The sequence below is a fragment of the Magallana gigas genome, chromosome 2 (genome assembly GCF_963853765.1).
Source record: "Magallana gigas chromosome 2, xbMagGiga1.1, whole genome shotgun sequence".
In the NCBI taxonomy this organism is placed as follows: domain Eukaryota; kingdom Metazoa; phylum Mollusca; class Bivalvia; order Ostreida; family Ostreidae; genus Magallana; species Magallana gigas.
In genome coordinates, this window is record NC_088854.1 from 45,239,140 (window position 1) to 45,260,275 (window position 21,136).

Below are 21,136 nucleotides of genomic sequence, written 5' to 3' on the forward strand. Positions count from 1 at the left end.
TATACGATAGCATCAAAGAGCATTCAATGTAACTAAAAATATTTTTATGACTTTGTCGTTAGAATAACGCAGTCTGATTAACACAATTCATGTATATATTATCCAAAGACATCTATACTCCAGCATCTAAAAAACCAAAACAAATCTAGACTAATCTAGAGGCCTAAGGCAACTGTGTATCAATCATATGCATATTGTCGCATGATCTTTGATTCTTGCATAAATTATAAGATTCATTATGGTGAGAATAGTAGGGACTGTAATTAGATAAACAATTACACTGTTCGAAGATAATAGCAAATATATAATTGCAAAAATTGTCAAGCAATGGTTTTTGTTTCTTTGATATTGTTGAAATAGATAATAAAAAAATTCATAACACACTCCAAAAAATCGAGAAAGAGCCCCATCAACATGTAATATTAACAGGTTATTTCAATGCTCGATCTGGAGCTGGTTTAGACTAACTTTATATTGAAAATTAAGGAAATAATCAATTGGTGAGCTTTGAAGATGAGATGACAGTTTTTGCCACAAACTAGAAAGAAACAATAAAGAAAACCATTAGAAATTTCTTCCTATAAAAAGTTGTATACAAAAAAGATTCTAGTTGTAAATAAGCGATTTGGTGTTAGTTTATCAGGGATGTTAACATGTAAATATTCAAGCACAGTAGATTACTTCCTCTTTGATTATTGTTCCTATAAATTAGAACCGAACAAACTGTTTTAATGATGTTAATACACATTTTGTATCAAATTAGATTCACAACAAAAAACAAATGCTTTTCCTCAATCAATGTAATCAAAAGTGGACTGTGTAATAAAAATCAAATCATGGAATCCTAAATATGGTATGGATAATATTACAGATGATATCATGTAGAAGATATTGTTTTAAACTTAAATAAAATTTATATAGATTACGCTAAAATTGGCAAAGATTCAAGTAATTGTGGTGGAACTGGTTTCAGCAAAGTCCAGCTAAAATTGCTATCATTTTTTAGTAAATGATGTCTAGAACAAAGACATGGTTGGGAGTTGTTTTTAAGTTTTGTTTTAGTCTTTGTTTAAATTTATTGTTTGTAATTTTGTGTTTTGATTTTGTGTTTTAATGATTCTATTTTATAAGGAAAATTAAATGGAAAGATCTTTGTATACTTCACATTTGTATGAGCGATTCAGAGTTTATCGCATTTTTTGTCTCGTGCATATGATGTTTATATGTATGTACTTATTATTTCGAGTGAAAATAATCTCTTTATATCATCGTATAATTATATTGAGATCGGAATAACTGGATTAATATGAAAATGACTGTTAATTTTAAAATGACCTATGATTAAACACTTTGAATGGTCCAATATATGTGTACAATAACCAAATTGTGGACGAATGTCATTATCTGTTTGAATGCAACGTATAATCTTCAATTAGAAAATATTTTTTGTTTGCAAGAAAATACTTGTCCAACAAATTAAAAAGTTTTGTAGTCTATTGTCGAATTCCATCTCTTTATTTTAAAATAATAATTATGTACTTACATTTAATGGTTTTAAGAAAATAAATAAGTTGAATTGAAGGAGTTATCAATGAATACTTTCAATTTTAAAAGATTCTTGCAGGCAGAAGTGTTATACTACAAGAAGTCAAGCGAAATTTGATGTCATCAGAATGAAGCCTTGCGACCATTATGTATTATACCACTTTGTGTATATCTGCTACTAGTATTTACTTTCATTTGAAATTCTGCAAATTAAAATCATATCTTACCAGCTCGGACGGTCTGATAAATGCAGAGGATTTGTACATACTATACAGACTCGTAGACAACCGGTATAATATACTAATGTAACTAACTCAGTTACTATTTCATCTGCTTTCTCGCTTTTAAGCCTCTGCGGGTACTGAGTATTTCCATATTACATAACAGATAGTTTCTTCCTTTGATTGTCCTAACAGTATAAACATGGAAACATTATGCTTAGAAGACATATGCACGAGTGTTCTATATATATATATATATATATATATATATATATATATATATATATATATATATATATATATATATATACTACAAATAATTACGAATATGTATAAAGGCCGATTGTTTCGTATAGAGATCATTAAGTGTTAATGATCCAATCCCCTAAACTCCCGCCTACATTTTTAATTTACTTCGTATGTTACTCTGATAATGTACACATTCACTGCAAATTAGACATCTGTGTACTTATACTACTACATATAAATAACTTATATTCGGCCAAATCCAATCAGGGCAGAAAGTACCAGGGGTGGGTTGAGCAAAGTTACCACTTTATCGAAGTATTCCACATGTATTGTCATAGACAACATCAAAAACAGATGCTGTAATCAATTATGTGATATGGCGAATACATAGACGTTAACGGCAAATGCAAAACAGCCTTCTGACACTTTTATAATAACTCCTACCACATTTGTTAATAATTTTCAAAATAAGTCGATTTTTCAAGTTATTTTTATGTACTTTTTAAGCTACTTATCTCAGACTGACATTTCCCCTATAGCATGTTTCAACCATTTAAGTGTTAGACCGCAATTTTTAGATTGTAGCTTTCGTTAGATTCCCTTTCTGATTATTTTTATGTGTGTATGTCCGTCTGTGCAATCGCCTGTATCTAACCTCTCTCTCTCTCTCTCTCTCTCTCTCTCTCTCTCTCTCTCTCTGTTAATTGAAACACTTCCTAGAATTCTGCAGGGATTTTGATTTATAAAAAAGATAAAAGGCATTCAAACTAAGGCAGTAGTGAAATAATGATGAACTTGTTCATGATAAAGGATTAAAATTGCATAGAACAGTAGGTATTTCTTTCAAAGTTATTAAGAAATTTAAAACAGTTTTTTCTCATTTGATTAAATGTGTAGCTCTATGGTGTATATTTGAAGAGACTTTCGATATGAATTTAAACTAGAAAGAATTAATACAGTTTGTCGTGAATTTTATTTACATTGTATGTAAAGGCTTGATATCAATAATCATTGCATTTAATTCTCTTCTTAAATAATGAATATAATTCATAAAGAACCCCTTAAAAGATAAATCCGTGAAGTGTTTTAAGCGGTATTTGCGAAACATTCCAATCTCAGAGTCTGTCAGGGATACATTTCAAAATTTTGTTAGACAACTCATTCAATAAAGAATTAACTATTTTTAACATGTTGATATTTTAATGTGGTGAAGCCTCACAAGAATGACAAACCAGAAAAGCCACCCTGTTATTATTAGTATGGTACTTGCACAAAGTATCAAACTTCAGTTTCTATATACATTCTTGCAACAAAAAATTTGTTTAAAAAAAGAGGACCCATCAACTTGAAGCTAGTTCTATGCTTGTTTATTATCAAGTTCGCAGAACCATTGTTAAACGAATTGTTTTAATACGAAAGATAAAAATATTTTGTATTTACTTTGATTCTTTTTATTTTTAATATTGAATAAAATGCAGAAATTCGATTGATACTCATTTCACCTGACATTAAATTATTGCAGTTTTGAATTGTTTTCCTTTAGCAAAATTTAATGCAAATGAATAAAAAATGAGATTACAAATTTCCTCAGTAATTATTATACTTTTGGATCTCCTGTAAACATCTACTTCTGCATATTTAAATGTTGTAATTGTGTACTCTGATAAGTTGCAAAGCTTAAAGAAATAAAGAATGAATTGATGTTTATTATTTTTATTGTGTTCAGTTGTATGGTAAATAAGGGTTCAATTTTAGGGATAAAAATGTAATTTTGTTCCTATCAAATCACTTGTCGCATTGAGATAAAGAATTTTTGTTATAAGTTTGAAAAAAGCCTTTATTTAGCAATTGATTTTCATAAGTTCTCTAACAGAAACAACTAATAAGCAATGGATAAAGCGTATGAATTAAGACTAAAATTGCACATCTAAAATACCTATTCAACAAATAATAAACAATAGGTAAAATGTAGTTATAAAACTGATTTCTGTCTTTTTACTTTCAGCTATGAATACCGTTAATAAAATATAGCTAATGTTTAACGATAAGCATTTTTTTTTAAAATTCAGTTTGACTACTTTTTTCCTGATTAATTAAAAAAAAAAAATAATTGCCATAATGGATGTGTTCAGACAAAAATAGTTTTCATTAGTTCAAAAATTGTTTTATTTTTTAGCTCCTTTTTTATTGTAGCTTCTTTTTAACTTTTAATCAAATAAATGATATGTACAGTCACTGTGTAATGTCTTCTACATTTGTAAGCAAATCAATTGTAATTAATAATAATTGACTTAAAGTTACTTTTACCTAGTATACTTTTTATGATTAATTCAATAAGTTATTACAAAGATGTCACAAACAATAAAATGCAATCGTTGTCGGTTTGTGAGGATTTTGAAAATAACGAACATTGCAGAAAAAGATTACAGATTCCGATTTTTCTGCAATGTCGCTATAATCAGAACTTGCATAATCAAAGAAAGTAGTTTGTTGTTTAAATTATGTTTAAATTTCTACCTTCATTTCAGCTTTAAAATCTTAGTAGTTAAAATATTTCTTTGGAATAAAAAAATAAATTGATATCGTTATTCCATATAGTTATGCTTTTCATATCAAAAACGTATAATTGTTTATGTTCGTGTAATGTTTCATTAACTATTTTAATTATTCAATGACACTACCTACTTCATTATGAATGTCTTTATATATTATGGCCAAGGAAAAGATAACTGTTGATACAAACTAAGAATTTCAGATTTCTGCTTATCTTTCTTTGCTCAGACAATTCTTTCAAGAAAACAAAAGTTATCAAAATTCCAAAATCAATTTTTTTAAAATTAAAATTGATATATTAATTTCTTAAACTCGTAAATGTGCTTTTTTTTTTTTTTATCAAATTCATACAACAGATTAGATGTTTTAGACAAAACTAGGAGAGAAAATTTTTAGGTCGATCGGGCCGTATTGATTAATCACAGGGACATTTGAAACAGTCCAGTTATTTAAAATCCGTCAATTTGATATTCACGTCGTGCATTTATTAGGACTTATTTTATTTTAGCTCTCAAAATATTATTATGCAAGAAGCTAAACTGAAAACCTAATCGATCAATTGGAATATGTGCATGCGTGCGACGTCTTGTTTTTTAAAGTTCTGTGATGGACAATGCTCACTTTCAAATAAAATGTAGTACGAGAGAGAGAGACGATAGAGCTCGTCCGCTATGTGGAAAGTGACATTTTGCTTGTTCCTATCTTTGTGGACAACAAATACTATATTAGGTAAGAAATTTTAATATCATTTTACGAAGGAACTCTTTATGTCCCATCAAAAATTTTGCGCTGAAACGTTATAATAGGCTAGTCTGGTTGGACAAAAAGTAATGACATTTAAGAAATGAAAAAAAAAATTCTTTAATTTAGCCAAGGTGTTTTAAAACTTTACGTAACACAGTGAAAACATTACAATGCGAATTAGAGCAATAGAGAAAGGGTCATGAAAAGAGAGTGTCTTCTATCTATAAGTTCGTTAAATTGTCTATATTCTGATTGTAATAGATTAACATATTGAAATACAAAAGGTATAAACTCAAGTACAAATCAAACTTATCGATAATATATCACCAGTTTGTCTTATATGTCCCACAGATGTAGAAAGAAGACAGGCTAAAGTGATGTGTGTGTATAGATACAATACATACTATATGGCAACTAGGTTAATGAATATATTCTTCCTCTATCAACATTGTACATATACCCAACAAAGACTTTTGTGTGATTTAAAAATTGATAACCGAATATGAAGTAATGAAAATTGTGGGTTGTTTTTTTTATTATATTTAGATATGGTAGGCAGTTTTTAGATTTAGATCTGGAAGCTGATCGAAAGCAAAATATTCTTTGTCTTGAGATATATCTCCACAATGTTGAACTTTTGTAAATTATATTTCATGTCATATTGAATAAACATTTAAAATGTACCGTTCGTTTATTTATATAGTACTCAATATGATATCCTAATTAGAAAACTCGTTTGAATTGTAAACACGTCGTGGGTCATATACAACTGCATCTTACTACTTAGGAAAAGAGGTGTATAATTATATCTGTACTAATTTTTGGCGAATGAAACTGATTCATAAACATTTCTGAAATCAAATGTATATACATGTAAGTGGTTCGATGCAAATACTCCTGTAAGAAAATGATATATAATTATGCATTGATTTCATGTTAATTTAAATATTCAAGAATTAATCTATACTCATAAACATTTCTGAAGTCAAAATTTACAATGACTCTACTTTTAGAGCTAAATATTCGTTATCAGGAATTAAAAGGCGCTTTATAGTTGGTTTACACAGCGAAGCCTGGTCTGAATGTGTTCAGTGATCCAATGGCTATTTTATTCGCCATGTTTTCTCCAAACATATTGCTTTGTTTGTTATCTTCGGTCTCTGGGAGCTTCACTTTTCCAGTACAGTACTTTGTATAATCTTGATAAATCAACTAACACAGTAAAATGCTGTAACCGTTTACATTTCCTGCCTTCGGTACATTATGAATAAGAAAAATCCAATGCTTCCTCGGAAAGGGAACAATACTTCATTGTTGGAGTGCATTCTGAGGTCAACAATATATCCATTTCTGGTTTTCTACTGCATGGTTTCTGACTTTGTCCTGCTCTCTTTTAAACGCTTGAATATTTTATTGACATAAAAGAAAAATCAGAAAATCTATAACTCGACATTAGTGCTGCAAAAAAATGTAACATGAAAACGCAAACATAATCTGAACAACTCGATATAATTCACAATATAAATCGTTACACAGAATATCTAATGGACAAATTATAATTAAAACAAAATATGCCCCAGAATATATGACATCGATAAATTTGTCTGCATTTAAATGTTATCAAAAATAAAAAAAAATACCTGGGTGTTTTAATCGGACAAAATATAGTTATGTCTTTTTTACAAACTACTATAACAATAAAGCTGAAAATGAGAGAGAAAGAGGGAGAGGGTGTGAATATTGGTAATAATTTGCTAACAATACATAAATAATTGTTTTAATAGAAATATTATATATAACCAATCGATTATTTAATTGTACCTACATTTTATAAAAATACCATTTGTTTGATACAGGTGTATTAGGTTGTAGCCTTCCATCATCCTGGGACGGAGAATTTCATGATAGTAGTGATACAACTCAAGACATAACAATCACTCGGTCTAGCAACGTCGTTGTTGGATGGAGCGTTAGGGCGTACTCAACACAGGTTACTTCTTGGACTTGTGTAGACGATGACACGTCAAACAATCTTCTCCTTTTTAAGTAAATTTTCTTTTTGCAATTATTCTTATTTAAAATATATTCTTAGATGTACACTGTGTAAAATTATTTTAGTAATATCAAACATTTTTTAAACTAAACTGTTTCCTCCTCTTTTTCGTTTAAGGTCAAATCAAGTAGCAGATATATTCAGTGCCGCACATGATTTATATCGTTGCATCAAATGGGAAAAATTGACGGACTATTCTTTTTCGTATTTAATATACGCAAGTATGTTACTTTGAATCTTTATTTATTTTTAATTTGCCATTAAGTATATTTTCAAATACTTATATTCGAGTAAGACTATGAAATAGTATTGTTTGGATTTTAATTTATAGATAACGAAAGCAATGCGCAGGACAAGCGAGTACTCGTTTTGCCGAATACTACTGTCGTTGACACTAGTTCAGGCTGCAATCCAAGTATTGGTATACCTTCTGCAATCGAAACCGTTGTGTTAATCAAAAAGGGTAAACATAAAATAAACTTAAAACTCAAATCGGTTAAAAATAAATACTGTAACAACTTGGTTAAATGAAACTTTTAATTCTTGTGACCAGGTATTAACTTTCTTTTTATCAGGATACATTGCTAATGCTACACAGAATTGCCCGACCCCTTTCCTAGGCAGTTTCAACTATTCTTTTAATGATGGTACTAATACGAACTGTGATGGTACAAGTGTTTGGGATGTCTGTTCCGATCGAACACAAATGGTCGTTAACTATACCTTGTGTTCAACGAAACAATTTTACTCAAGTAGGTCACTTGATTTAATTACTGCAATACTGCTCTTGGTTTGTCGTGAAAAAAAACCATGTATATGCATACACACACACTGTTCTCCATTTTAGACAATGGTGTTGCATATTGCGCCTTTTCGACGCCTGTAGGAAGTAACTACTACGTCACAGTGGTCAATGCTGACAGTACTGTGGATTTTTCTACCACGTTCCGATTCACTTGTTATGTAAGAACATGGGCTCCAAGACTCGATTTTCTTGATCATGGATAAGTAACATAGTTTTGATCTTTATATATTGGTTTACAGGCTGTGAAGAGTTCTGGTGGACTTGTTTATGCTAGTGACAATAAAGGGGCGTGTCTATCGGATCAGGACCCACAAACCAAATCGGTGACAGGAACAGGAACGCTGACCTTTTCTGCTTATGGTATGTACTTAATCTAAGTATTGAACCTTTGTTTAACAATGTCTTGTGAAAACTGTATAATAGTTCATTTAGAATTCATAACTACATTCAATGTCTTTCATTGTTTTTCAGAAACATGTCGTAAGTATGATATGATTATTAAATTTTTTCATAGCAGCTTGAAATTGCTGACATGTATCAAAATTTACAAAAATGATAAGTAGATATACATAATGTATTCATGTTCGCAACGTTTTTTTTTCTCATTTCTTCATGCTATCACTAAAGACGGTAAGGTGTATTTAGAATCTTGCTATTAACTTGTTCTTATAAATTCAGTACCATTTCATTTACAAAAAGGAGTTAAGATTATTTCATGCTTTTTTGTTCTTATGTTCCCTTAGCCTTTACGTCAGATTCAGCTCCAGAGAGTTCAAGTAATATAGGTCTGATCGCTGGTGCTGTAGCAGGTGTCCTTGTTATAGCAGTGGCTGTGGCGGTAGGGATTGTGTTATACAAGAAACATAAAGCAAGGATAAAACCAAACGAACACAGCGATGAAGAAAAAGTCCAACCCCCAGGTATGAACGTCAATGGTTAAAGGTCTCTATTTATTAAACAGGGATAAAACATTCAATTTAGATTCATCCAGGTGTTTACAGGACTCGCAATTGCTGGTCGTTTGAACAAATAATCATTTTTAAATGGTTCTGTACATTGCATTGTTGATTTTATTGACTTTTAAAATCACATGAGAAAAGGTACAAGAAGACCGAATCGACCAACTCATGGTTTAATAATTATGATGATATCATAAAATGCATTTCTTCTCTTTTTAAAAGTCGTTAAGTATTGTCGTTAGATTATATTTTATTTCTTTGGTAAATGACTAATCTAATACCATTTTGGAACAGTTTTATTTGATCAAAATGGTGTTCAACAAGTTTGGCAAAACGAAAAAGGTAACCTTAGTGTAGCTAGATATTGGACATGAAAATAATTTCATCATTCAGATTATTCCTTTTTAAAATTAGAATTATAATATTGTGGTAATTTTCCTATTCACTTAATATTTTTGCCCTCTGTTACTGTTAACATTCCCTTTAGCAAAGAATACTAAGCAACTTTCTGTGACGATCATTTACATGACACAATGTTAATCACATTATTAAGTAGGAAACTATGTTCTGTGTGGTAAAATATCGGATTAGATTGATGATGTTTAGCCAAGCCATCACCAAAACTTTCAGATCTCTCAACTCGGTTCTCAACTGAAATCCTATATTAAGTGTAGGAATTTGAGGTCAATACTCAGACTTGTAGGCTGAGTATTGACTTGAGGAGAGTTGGTGACGATGAAGTCTGGTCTCAAACTATCTGACATTATTTTCCCTCACAAACTGTGCGATGTATTGTACATGTATATCAATGCTGCCTTTTATTGCAAGCATGCATCACGCTTTCTGTGGATACCTTAATCATTTTTGTGAAAGATTGAAAGGTTCTACTCTTATTAAAATTCATTACCTGTAGATAAAATGCACACTTTAGTGGTTTATGATAACCTTTTCACTGTGTTTTGAGTATTTTAACTCATTATCTTTACGACATTTAAAAACTAAATTGAAAGAAAGTGTAATGTCAAGCATATCCTGATGGATATCGTAAATGATTTCAATTTGCATTTTTATATCAATTTCGACGATACTAACAGACCAGCATACATTAGTCGCTCAAATCTAGAATTTCTTTAGAATTATAAAATATAGGCCAAGTACAGTACTAGTGTTAGAATGATAAAAGTCAAATGTCTCCTATTTTCACTAATGGCCTTTCCAGTCCTTCGTTTTACTTCTTCTCTCCTTGACATTGGTATATTCAGTAGCAAGCTTTACGGTAGTTTGAAGTAAATTAACACAGGATGAATCTCTGCCATTCAGTTAACTGAAATGTGACTGAACGGTAACTGTTAGGTGACTGAATGGCATAGCTGTGCCATTCAGTCACCTTTCCAGACCTTTCAGTTAACATTCAGTTGACTGAATGACAGAGGTTTGTCCTGTTAAAATCACCCAAACCAATGCAAAAAGACATAACAAAAGTCACATTTTACGTTGGATATTCCATTTCACAGATTTTCAGTGTTTCAGTTATGAATTAATTCTAATATCGTATATCTTTAGTGTAAAGATTCTTGTATATTACGAAGCTTATGGAACAGTTTAATTTGTGTCGTCCTTGAAAAGCATATTCTTTTTCATAAAACAGTGCACTTGATATGTTTGATTCAGCCTTAAAGTCTGAGAAATACTTTGGTTTTTTTATGGAAAATTTTACAAAATTTATGTTTAAAAACTACGTTTATTCAGATAGCAAACAGATTTTACGAATAAGAATGAAAATTCATCTAAAGATTATTGTAGACCTATAATAGTTGTAATGCCTAATACTAGTATTCATTTTCAAACACTTGGTCAAAGACCTACTTTTTATGCTTATTGCTTCTGAATATCTATCAAAACAGCTCTCAAAAGCTTACACTATATCCAAAATTATTAAATGAAAAAAAGAATAGTGGTATAATTAGAATAATATTATATAACAAAGATAAATAAAAATTTTAAATAGACATTATTTTTTCGGTAATTAAATCCGAATTTCTATATTATCCCATTATTTAATAAAAATTACGGTTTTCTGTAAATTTGTAATTTTACTTAAATTACTCACAATAGAGAAAATTATATTATGATAAAATTAAACTCAGACAGTCTACTTTTTTAGTTGCCATTTTTCTTTAAAAAAAATTATAAACAAAATTAATGTGCTGATATCAAAGTTTATCATTAGCACTGTTGATTTGTATTTTTAAATACTTCACAACAATAGTTTGTCAACTCAAACTACGAGTAAACTATCATCTTTAAACGAAAGAATATCATGTCGTGTCACAAAAGTATTATGTATTGTATTTCGGATGTTCTATCTACGGTCAAATACAGTACTCCGTTAGTTTTGATATAAGAAACCCAAAGGTCCTGTTATTTTCCTTTTTAGATTTTAAAAATATTTCTTTGAAGCAGTTAATAAAAGTACTTATTTATACATATCGATAAAAAATATTGATGGGGGGGGGGGGGGGGGTCAACAAAGTTCATTTCTGAAATATAATAAAGGTGGTGTTAATGTCTTGTGCAAAAAAAGTGTACACATAATGACTACAAAAAATTCTTTAATACTATATCATGGTAACCGGTCATTTTGATGTTCTAATTAAGGAGAGAAAGAAAGAATTTATGGAAAGTTATTCGTCAGATAATAAGAAATGTAAATATAATAAGTTATCAACTACCCAAATATTCTCTTTTTCCAGCAGAACCTTCGGTAACCCCAAGAGATGCCACTGTGATAGAGCCTCCAAAGGAACATTCAAGCAGACTTCCTCCTTTAGCCAAATAACGTAGGATATGTCATGACATAAAGGTTTCCTATTGGACCTCGTCACACTTTCAAAAGAAGTGAGATTCTAGCAACAAATGTTTCTGATGCCCATATCTGTGATATTTTTGATGACAGATTCCAGAAGTCTCCTGCGCATTCATACTTTGACAGCGATTGACCTAAATTTATTCATTTAAGTTTGAAGGCCGACGAATTAGTTTGTAATAATTTAAGTGTGTGTGTGGTATTTTGTTATACATGTACATTGTTAATTGAATTTTGAACATCAAATGAGATTGCTAGTCTCAGTATTAATATTAATGTATTTCTATTGTATATCGTTGTTTTTTCATGGGTTATTTTTGCCATGATCGTCTTTCATTAAGTCTTGTTATATAATTATTTTATGAAGATTATTTTACGATTTCATATCTTAGTTGTTGCAATTTGCTTGACAAAACGTCAAAATATGTTAAGTCGAATAATTCTTGAATGCACTTTGTCAAATTGATAAGCAAAAAATTATACAAACCAAACAGTATGTTGTCCTTTGTTCAAAGATCTTGCAACTCTTCAAAAAAGAGCATCCCAGCAGGGTCTCAGTTCTTCACTCTGTTGACCAAGACACCGCGTCAGTCTAAACAAATACAGTTCTACAGTTTGTGGGGGATTAGATCGGCAGTGTTGGGTCTTATAAACGTTACAGAATCACTTGAATTGCAGTTTATACAAACATCATGTCATCTCTGACGTATTTTAATTTATAAACTGAAATCTGCAGGTTCGTAAATCACGACAGATTAAACGATATTATGGAACGTTGAAAATGAATTCGCTGCTTCATAGTGTTTTAAACTGGTGTGGAGTATTTTATCGCCATACCATTATATTTCAGTTATGTTATAATTGAGAGCAATATATTTGAAACAAAATCAATTATACATGTTAAATACCCCCAACAATGATAACACATTGTTAAATGTGCGGAGAGCGGAGAACCCCTGGGTCAATTTTTTTATCGCCATATCATTATTCATTACATTCACCACACCTGAATGTTCTTTATAAGTTGGGAAAAGGTAATGCTGTATATGAGAGCAATATATTTGAAACAAAATCGCATGTATATATTAAACCTTCCCAGGTATAATAACGAACTGTGAAATGCGCAGAGCAGAGAACGTCTTGTTCAATTTTCAACATTGTGACAGAATGCTATCAAACAAGTTTATTCAACAAATTCTCAATTATGATACATGTCTTTTTCAAGCTGAATTCAATTCAGGTTAAGCTGAAATAAAATCGCTTTTTCAATGTTGGCTTGAGAGTGTGGCTGAGATGCCATTAATCTCAAGTGCTCATCGTGTTCAGAAAGCGAAACATTGCTATAGAGTGATAAAGATGTAATGTCTCTCTTCAAATGTCTGGAATTTTTTTCTCTGAAAAGAGAAAAGGTCAACCATGTTTTTAGAGCTAGACGTATATACCGGTTTATGTACGAGGTAAACAAGATAGGACATATGGGATTAAAGCCTCATATCAGGTTGGTGTTGTCGTAAAGAGTATCCTGTTGCCACGGAAAACAAATTTTGGTGTTTGGATTTGTTGCTCAGATAGACTAATTTCCTTTCGTCTTACCTGATATAACAAAACGATGATTGAAAAAAAGTTTTGTATCAATTGCATTTTTAGTATTAACTGTAATTCTTGGGACAAAAATAAATTTCATTGAATATATCATGATGACTAATGATTCTACTAAATAAACTTAAGAATCTGATATAACACAAAATTTTACGAATATATTTTAACAACATTATTTTTAAATCGCCAAAAATCAAACTAAAAATTATCAATTTCTTAAATCAATACATGCAGCATTTCTGCTTTTAAACTATCCTGAGACGTTCAAAGTTATAATCCATAATTGCTTTCAATGTAAAAAGAAGCAAGGGAAGAACTCAGCAAAAAAATTTACCACGAAATCATTATTCCAATGGAATATAGAATTAATTTACTAAACGCTACCTTTCAAGAGTCATTGTATATAAATCAAAAGTCTGCCCTTTAAAATGCATTTAACACTGCAGCCCCATGCTGATTTCTTTTAAAATTTCATGATGATGATAAAGATGGACTTACGTCATGTACTTTCACCCAAGTAGATGTCAAGTAGCTACCTTCACTGATTGTTCGAAATTGAAAAGGCTTTATAGATGTCACTAAAACACTGCATTACAAATACGAGTGAAATGAAAGGAAATTAAAATTTTATCGTCAATGTCTGAAAAGCATCAAAACTATAAAAGTATTGAAATCTAAAGTGCGGGAAGCTATAATTGAGAGAGAGAGAGAGAGAGAGAGAGAGAGAGAGAGAGAGAGAGAGAGAGAGAGAGAGAGAGAGAGAGAGAACCTTAAAGATCATTTGTATGAATAAGACCTAATAGATCTATTCAAAGCCGAGTAGTGAAGAATAGTAGTTTTCTCTCAGCGTCATACAAATGATATATACGGATTAAGGAGAAAATCCAAACAAAATGAATACAGACATTTGCACTTTCATGATTTTCCGTGTGTATTCATGCATTTTTTTATTTTCAGTAGAAATTATGATTCATTACATTTTGTAATTCATGAGATGACATGAGCTTATATTAAGGGCTTCTGTCTACCAAGCTATCAAACAACAATTTCAAAAGGATTACATATGTAAATTGATCTTTCAAACATCTGCTTATTATTTTTCTAGATATTTAAATCAACAATGCTAAAAAGTTTATGTATTTAAGTTGGGTCTATTTCACAGTGACTTGTTTAAGAATTGTGTTTTCCTAAGGTGTGAACGCAGTCCTCTCTTCATTACTGGTATTTACCCTGCAGTATTGTTATTTAGTTAGTCACCTTATACCACGCTATATTTCACTACACCCTCATCATGTTGTTCTCTAGTCGTCATTTACAAATTTGATCATAAGACCTTTTTTTTTGTTTAGATAAACACAACGTCACGGCGTTTAGGACAAGGGAATTAACTCTGTCCCTGTACATTGTGGAAACAAAGACCGCTTAAAAACGGGATTATATAAATCTTTGTTACACTGATAATCGGATAAAAAAAAAAGACGAATGCAAGTTTCCATGCACAACGACTTTTTAATTTACAATTGAACATGAATCATGTTCCCAAGAAAGAACATAAATATCTCGTGAAAGTAAAGGTAGATCGATTAAAGATACAGTTGCAAATCTGTGAAATCTTATAACAATGAATACCTGTTATAATTACCTAGTCATTTTATCTGTATTCTGGAATGGATTCGAGAGAATTGGTAAGTTTTTCTTTTAATCTTGATACACCCTCTGGCCGACATTGCAATTTTTTCAAATAATAAGTTATTCAATGTTTCATTTATCAAATATTATTGTAAGTTACCCATTACATGCCAAGGCTTTGTTAAATAAAATATTATCTATCATCGTTAACAATCAGCCATTGTTTTGCGCATAACTCTATATGTCACATCATTTATGTCGGTACATTTTATCAGTTCTATTTTCTACGCTCTTTCATTAAGAAAGTAAATATATTGTTAATGTAATTTTTGTAAATGTATTTTTTTTTGGAAGGGGTGTACAAATCTCTCTCTCTCTCTCTCTCTCTCTCTCTCTCTCTCTCTCTCTCTCTCTCTCTCTCTCTCTCTCTCTGTATATTTGCTTTAATTAATTTTGCGTACTCGAAGTGGATATTGATTATAGAAAAATGCACAGGGGAATATGAATAAAATCAATTATAGTTTATTTTATTTCAAAATACGTTTACATTATATGTGTTCAAATTTATTTTCAATAAGGGAAAATGCACCTGTGTGTGTTTAGATTTAATTTCAAACAATAGTTCAATATTTACTCTAATGATATGAAGAAAGAAGTACTTAGGTGAAAAAGCAACAAGATCGAATTAAAGGTTGGAAGACCTATAATTCATACAACAATTAACCGTGTTATTATATTGATTAAGTCTATATCAAACCTCCCTCTGCTTTTACAAGAAAACAATTTTATAGCGAAATTTGTTTTTTGCTACGCAATTTTAATTAATGTTTGCAGGATAATTTTTTATGTCGTCAATATCATATACACTTAATAAATCATTAACAAACACCACTGTAAATGCATTTACATACTTAATTAAATGAGGGTTGGTGTGAAATAATCAGCTTAATCGGTTCAAGAATACATTACCCTTTAAATCGGACTCGCTCTTCGGTGAGTGTGTATTTTAAAAGTGTTACGTTTTAATCCACATAAATTCTACAGTCAGCAGTTTGAGGCGTCTATATCCTCGGAATATATTAAATACATATTTCAAGTTTCCTTGGAATATATAATTTGGCAAGCTTGTAGCCATTTATATAAAAATCACAAATAAAACCTCCTAAGAAACAGAACTTTATAGGCTATATTAATTTACGCATGTTCCTCCGAAATACTTATAAAGTCCTTTGACATATATATGTATTTTGGGAGTTTTTAAAAAATAGATATTGAATTATGATTTTCAGAGCATCATATGTACACAATAGACATTTAAGCACTAGCCGATAAAATATATTTGAACATACATAATTCATATGAGATCAACATTGTAATGCTGACGATTTTCATGTCCCAAAGAGAAATGTTTATTGAAGTTCTGTGCCTCTGAATAACATGAAAATTGCTATTTTCTAATTCGGTCACCAATAGAGGGCGCATGTACGTTTCCGACCACGTGGGATGGTACATGGTACGACAGCAGTCTGACCGCCGCGGATGTAACATTCAACAAAGCTAGTCTCCAAGTCACTTCCGGTTGGACCATCACTGCCTACTCCTCAACTGTGTCGACATGGACATGCGTAGACCATGATTCAAGCAGTAATTTGATACTCTTCAAGTCAGTACTTATTTTCGTATTTATAAGGCCCTGCATGACTACATTTTGGCATTATATTTGTACTTTTGTATTTTTTATTTATGTTACAGAGGTGATCAACATGTCAACCTGTTTAGCTCACTTCAAAACGCCTTTAGATGTCTGAAATATACAAAAATGAGCGACGGCAAATATATTTACTATGTGTATGCTGGTGAGTAGCCGACATTTTTCAGTGTAATTTGCATAATAAAATTGCATGGTCGGAGACACCTGCATTAAGATGGTTCTTATCAATTAACAGATATTCAAGTCAACGCAAACAATGCACGAGTGCATATAGAGAGCCATGACCCGTCTGTGACGACATATACCATATCTTCGACATACTGTAACCCCTCTGACCTCAGCACAGAGGAGTACGCGGTTCTTGTCCAAGCAAGTAAGTCTTTTTTGGTAATGATAATATTTTCATAACAGAAAAATTTAACTTCATTTGCATAAGAATTTCCATGAGCTCTGTAATCCAGACAAGACATATAGTATATTTTATCGACATCTAAACGTCTGACGAGGTGACCAAAATTGTCTTTTAAGGTCAAACGTCTGCTGCCAAAGTCTACTTCCCCACCCCTTTCCTTGGAACGTTTGCCTACACCCACAACGACGGTAGCTCCACGACCTGTGGGTCGGGGTCTGTATGGGACGTGTGCACAGACAGGCAAATCATGACCGTCAACTACACACAGTGCGCCACCAAGCAATTCTTCTCCAGTAAGTCTTCATCTTGATGCTCTCAAACTGTAGTTTCGTCGCTATATATATCAAATACCAGTTTAAATTTAATTAGTTTTTAGTTGACTTGATCAACTTGATTGAATGCCCTCGTGCATTATCTATTATTATACTTTTATGTTAAATACTGAAATCTGATTGGTTAGACGCAGTTGATAATCCGTTCTATTACCCTCAGCGTTAGCAACACACTTAGCGACGGGTAACACAACGAATTGTTACATGCGCGTAAATTATGCGCGTACGGTTCGTCATGGAAATTACGTCATTTCTATATAAAATCAGTAAAAAAAATCTCTAAAATTAAGACATTCGGTATAATAAAATAAATAGTGCCTGTTGAGGAGGATAACAGTTGAAATTGACACCCCTCGAAAACCATTGTCAACCTTGTCGGTTGACAATGGTTTCCTCAGGGTTTCAATTTCAACTGTTACCCTCCCAAACAGGCACTATTTATAAAATATCATATTGTATTGACAGTATCAGTGGCCACGAATTTACCTGTCATTGAAAGTGTTATGTTCGATATTTTCCACGACAATTGATGAAACAACAGTACCTCAACTACCGTCAACCAATATCATCGCTAAAATATGCTACTCAATATTTGATAATTACATCTGTATACAGCTCTATGAAAATCAGTAAATGTTTATTCTATTGAGGATGAGCAAGTGTCCATTGTTCATTTCAGCTGGTGGAGAGTCATATTGTGTCTACTACACATCAAGCGGAAGTACCTACTACACGACCGTTCTGAATACCGATTCCACGGTGGATTTTTCAACCACCTACCGTTTTACATGCTACGTAAGGCACAATACTTTTTTTTTAAAAATAAAAGTGTTAAAAAAATCAATTCTTTTTTTAAAGTTTACATGTCCTTTATATTGTTCTCCCGTGGTTGATTTGATTAGGCTGTGACGTCATCAGGTTCAACAGTGTACGCCAGTGATAGTAAAGGTCAGTGTGAGAGGTCCCAGTCCCCTACAACCAAACAGTCCGATGGGACGGGAACATTGGTGTTCACCCCCTATGGTATGTGTAGAAAAAAGTATAATATTAATTCTTAGATATGTCACTTCATACAAACATAGTCTTTGAATGAAACACCGTTTATCCGTACGTTTTTTCATATTGTTCTTTATTCGTTTTCAGTGACATGTCCGTTTACTACTGATGAACCAGGTAATAGACCATTTCTAAAATTATTTAAAATGAAATTATAAAGTTAACTTCTATTTTTTTAGTTTCGGATATAATTTTTTTTAATTTTTTTCTATATATTTAGCGTCAGCGTCCTCTCTGGGTTTGATTATTGCGATCGTGGTCGTTCTCCTGCTTCTAATCATAGCCGTGATCGTCGGATTTATCCTTTACAAGAAATTCAAGGGACAACACAAAACAATGCACCAAACTCTCAGAGAAAACCAAGGTAATTGGACATGCCTAGCAGCGTGTAAGCCTCTCACCTTACAAAGATCACAAACGCTAATGGGACACAAATCACGGTTGGATTTTCCGATAAGATACTTTTAGACTAGTTCTGTACAAAAGTAATGCTATTATGTATAAAATATTATCATTTCTCCATAATAGTATTTCCATCACGTAAGTTCTGAAAACCTTTTGACGCCCAGTTTAAACTAGACTTCCCTTTTTGACCTTACAAGGCCTTCAAGCTTTTTGTCATGGTTTCTATAGCTAAAGCGCATGTTTGCAGACTGGTTTCAACTTCATTATTTTTTAATTCCCATAAAATGTGTTCTCTACAGTCGTCGTTTTTCTTAAGAAGGCTGGGTGGTCGTAGTCATGTTTACGAGATACATATATTTACCTCCTTCAGATAAAGAGCATCGTATAAAGATATAGAAAAGTGTTTAGATTAAAAAGCCAAATCAATTGTATTTATTCAGTACTAGATAAAAGTTAATGGCTAAAATGTCTTATTTAAAAGTTTAAAATAAATCTGATGAGAAAATTGTTGACCATCCAGCCTCCGAAAAGCAGTATGAGCTTTATATTTCCTTTTTCCAATACAGCTGGCATGGCATTAGAGACTTACAGGGACGCCTTAAGTATAAGCCCTACAGAAGACGGGCGCTTACCACCCATTACGCCCTCCTCAAATCTGCCTAAACCCGAGGACCCAGAGGCCCCGGCGCCTCTCCCTCCCATTAGTACGATGACGTCTAACTATCTTTGAATTAAACCGCCGTAAGATCCATAACTCCTTATAATACGATTGCTGTTTGCGAAATACCTAACCAGTGACCTACATTCATATAGTTTCTCTAAACCGATTTGCAGTTAACGGCACTCTCTACACAAAAATAAAAGGCCAATGTGCGTGTCTTAAACGTCCATTCACAGCAAATTGAGGTTTTTATATCTGGCATTGTAGTTTAATTAGAAATTAAAATCGAGTCAGATGTAAAACATTTAGACAAAATGATGAGCACGTCATAATAAATGATAATAAATTAATGTATGATACTCTTTCCATTAATGGTGTGATGAATGTTTATATTAACAAACTAAAGTGAAAATTTGTGTAAAAAGGGCATTGCTATTTTTTATATAGAAAAAGTCAGCCTGGAAGAATTATCACCACGTGATGCTACGGCAATTGACATTCCAGAGAAGAAACAATTAGAACCAATCAGCGTGCCTGTTGCAAACGGAGTTGAAACCAGCACTTCCGGCAACCCGCCACTACCGCCAATTAGACACTGAATTGAACTCTTCATTTATTTCTAAAGACATCATCAACTCAAATAAGATTCCATTGATTGCGTGTCGTTCAGCCGGGTTGTTGCTGCTGTTTTCTTTTATTTTTTATTATCATCTTGTTAATTGACTGAGAATTCGTCTCTATTTGATTTATACCAAGTAATGTAATCATTAGATCCAACATAGATATATTTTTAACAGCAATTTGTGAACTTTGATGATATTTTATTCAGCTGTTAAACGATTTTCCCTTGTAATATGAGAAAGAACATACAGACAATTAGCGTTTAGACTTGAATCAATCAAGATTCTATATTTGCAAATGACTTGGCATTGATCGATCTCATCATTGTTATACGTAATTGAATAGAGGTATTGAATGCACTTCGAGAAGGTCGTTCATTAATAGATATATTAATGTGTTTAAAACACATAATCCCCAGATGGTTTCCAACTTTCATGTACATCTTGGGATTCCCATTTCTGTGTTACAGTGGTATTTTAATAAAGTTGTTTAAGTTGTTTATACTTTAGTTAGTTTTCTGAGTACAGGAAAGAAAGAAAAACAAGCATATTCGAGTAAAAGAGGAGCAAATCACAATTTTCTTCTTTTTTGAGAGAATAAGAGAGAAAGAAAGAGAAACTGGTTAACATATATATGCAAACGATCGATTTTGAAAGCAATCAAATGAAACCTGGCAATGTGATTGCTAGGTTAAAAACTAACTGCAAGGTAATAA

At 31.7% G+C, this 21,136-nt stretch overlaps 3 protein-coding genes across 5 annotated transcripts; all 3 read left to right on the forward strand.

The window, feature by feature from the left end:
• The first annotated feature begins 5,034 nt into the window (after positions 1–5,034).
• LOC105324560 (uncharacterized) lies at positions 5,035–8,547 on the forward strand. The gene is made up of 7 exons (XM_066071930.1): positions 5,035–5,297; positions 7,169–7,358; positions 7,483–7,586; positions 7,697–7,828; positions 7,941–8,117; positions 8,213–8,328; positions 8,410–8,547. The coding sequence occupies exons 1-7, from the start codon at positions 5,240–5,242 to the stop codon at positions 8,545–8,547; spliced, it is 915 nt and encodes a 304-aa protein (XP_065928002.1). The 5' UTR covers positions 5,035–5,239.
• Positions 8,548–8,556: 9 nt separating this feature from the next.
• LOC136273041 (uncharacterized) lies at positions 8,557–12,890 on the forward strand. The gene is made up of 3 exons (XM_066076805.1): positions 8,557–8,650; positions 8,914–9,090; positions 11,883–12,890. The coding sequence occupies exons 1-3, from the start codon at positions 8,569–8,571 to the stop codon at positions 11,966–11,968; spliced, it is 345 nt and encodes a 114-aa protein (XP_065932877.1). The 5' UTR covers positions 8,557–8,568; the 3' UTR covers positions 11,969–12,890.
• Positions 12,891–15,061: 2,171 nt separating this feature from the next.
• Positions 15,062–20,920, forward strand: LOC105325274 (uncharacterized). 3 transcript variants are annotated; one of them, XM_034445471.2, is made up of 11 exons: positions 15,062–15,279; positions 16,697–16,886; positions 16,976–17,079; positions 17,170–17,307; positions 17,463–17,639; positions 18,358–18,473; positions 18,581–18,701; positions 18,822–18,851; positions 18,955–19,098; positions 19,706–19,843; positions 20,248–20,920. In XM_034445471.2, the coding sequence occupies exons 1-11, from the start codon at positions 15,216–15,218 to the stop codon at positions 20,397–20,399; spliced, it is 1,374 nt and encodes a 457-aa protein (XP_034301362.2). In that variant the 5' UTR covers positions 15,062–15,215; the 3' UTR covers positions 20,400–20,920. The 3 variants fall into 3 exon arrangements, with proteins under 3 accessions (XP_034301362.2, XP_011423069.3, XP_011423070.3); XM_011424767.4 differs by lacking the exon at positions 19,706–19,843 and adding an exon at positions 19,263–19,274 and having other exon boundaries at positions 15,064–15,279; XM_011424768.4 differs by lacking the exon at positions 19,706–19,843 and having other exon boundaries at positions 15,070–15,279.
• Positions 20,921–21,136: the final 216 nt, after the last annotated feature.

Excerpts from the sequence above, each read along its gene's own strand:
- LOC105324560 (XM_066071930.1), top strand. The coding sequence starts at position 5,240 with ATGTGGAAAGTGACATTTTGCTTGTTCCTATCTTTGTGGACAACAAAT. Across the intron at positions 5,298-7,168 it reads GACAACAAATACTATATTAG|GTGTATTAGGTTGTAGCCTT; the intron begins GTAAGAAATTTT and ends TGTTTGATACAG. Across the intron at positions 7,359-7,482 it reads AACAATCTTCTCCTTTTTAA|GTCAAATCAAGTAGCAGATA; the intron begins GTAAATTTTCTT and ends TTTTCGTTTAAG.
- LOC136273041 (XM_066076805.1), top strand. The coding sequence starts at position 8,569 with ATGTCTTGTGAAAACTGTATAATAGTTCATTTAGAATTCATAACTACA. Across the intron at positions 8,651-8,913 it reads TTGTTTTTCAGAAACATGTC|CCTTTACGTCAGATTCAGCT; the intron begins GTAAGTATGATA and ends ATGTTCCCTTAG. Across the intron at positions 9,091-11,882 it reads AGAAAAAGTCCAACCCCCAG|CAGAACCTTCGGTAACCCCA; the intron begins GTATGAACGTCA and ends CTCTTTTTCCAG.
- LOC105325274 (XM_034445471.2), top strand. The coding sequence starts at position 15,216 with ATGAATACCTGTTATAATTACCTAGTCATTTTATCTGTATTCTGGAAT. Across the intron at positions 17,308-17,462 it reads CGCGGTTCTTGTCCAAGCAA|GTCAAACGTCTGCTGCCAAA; the intron begins GTAAGTCTTTTT and ends TTGTCTTTTAAG. Across the intron at positions 18,702-18,821 it reads ATTGGTGTTCACCCCCTATG|TGACATGTCCGTTTACTACT; the intron begins GTATGTGTAGAA and ends ATTCGTTTTCAG.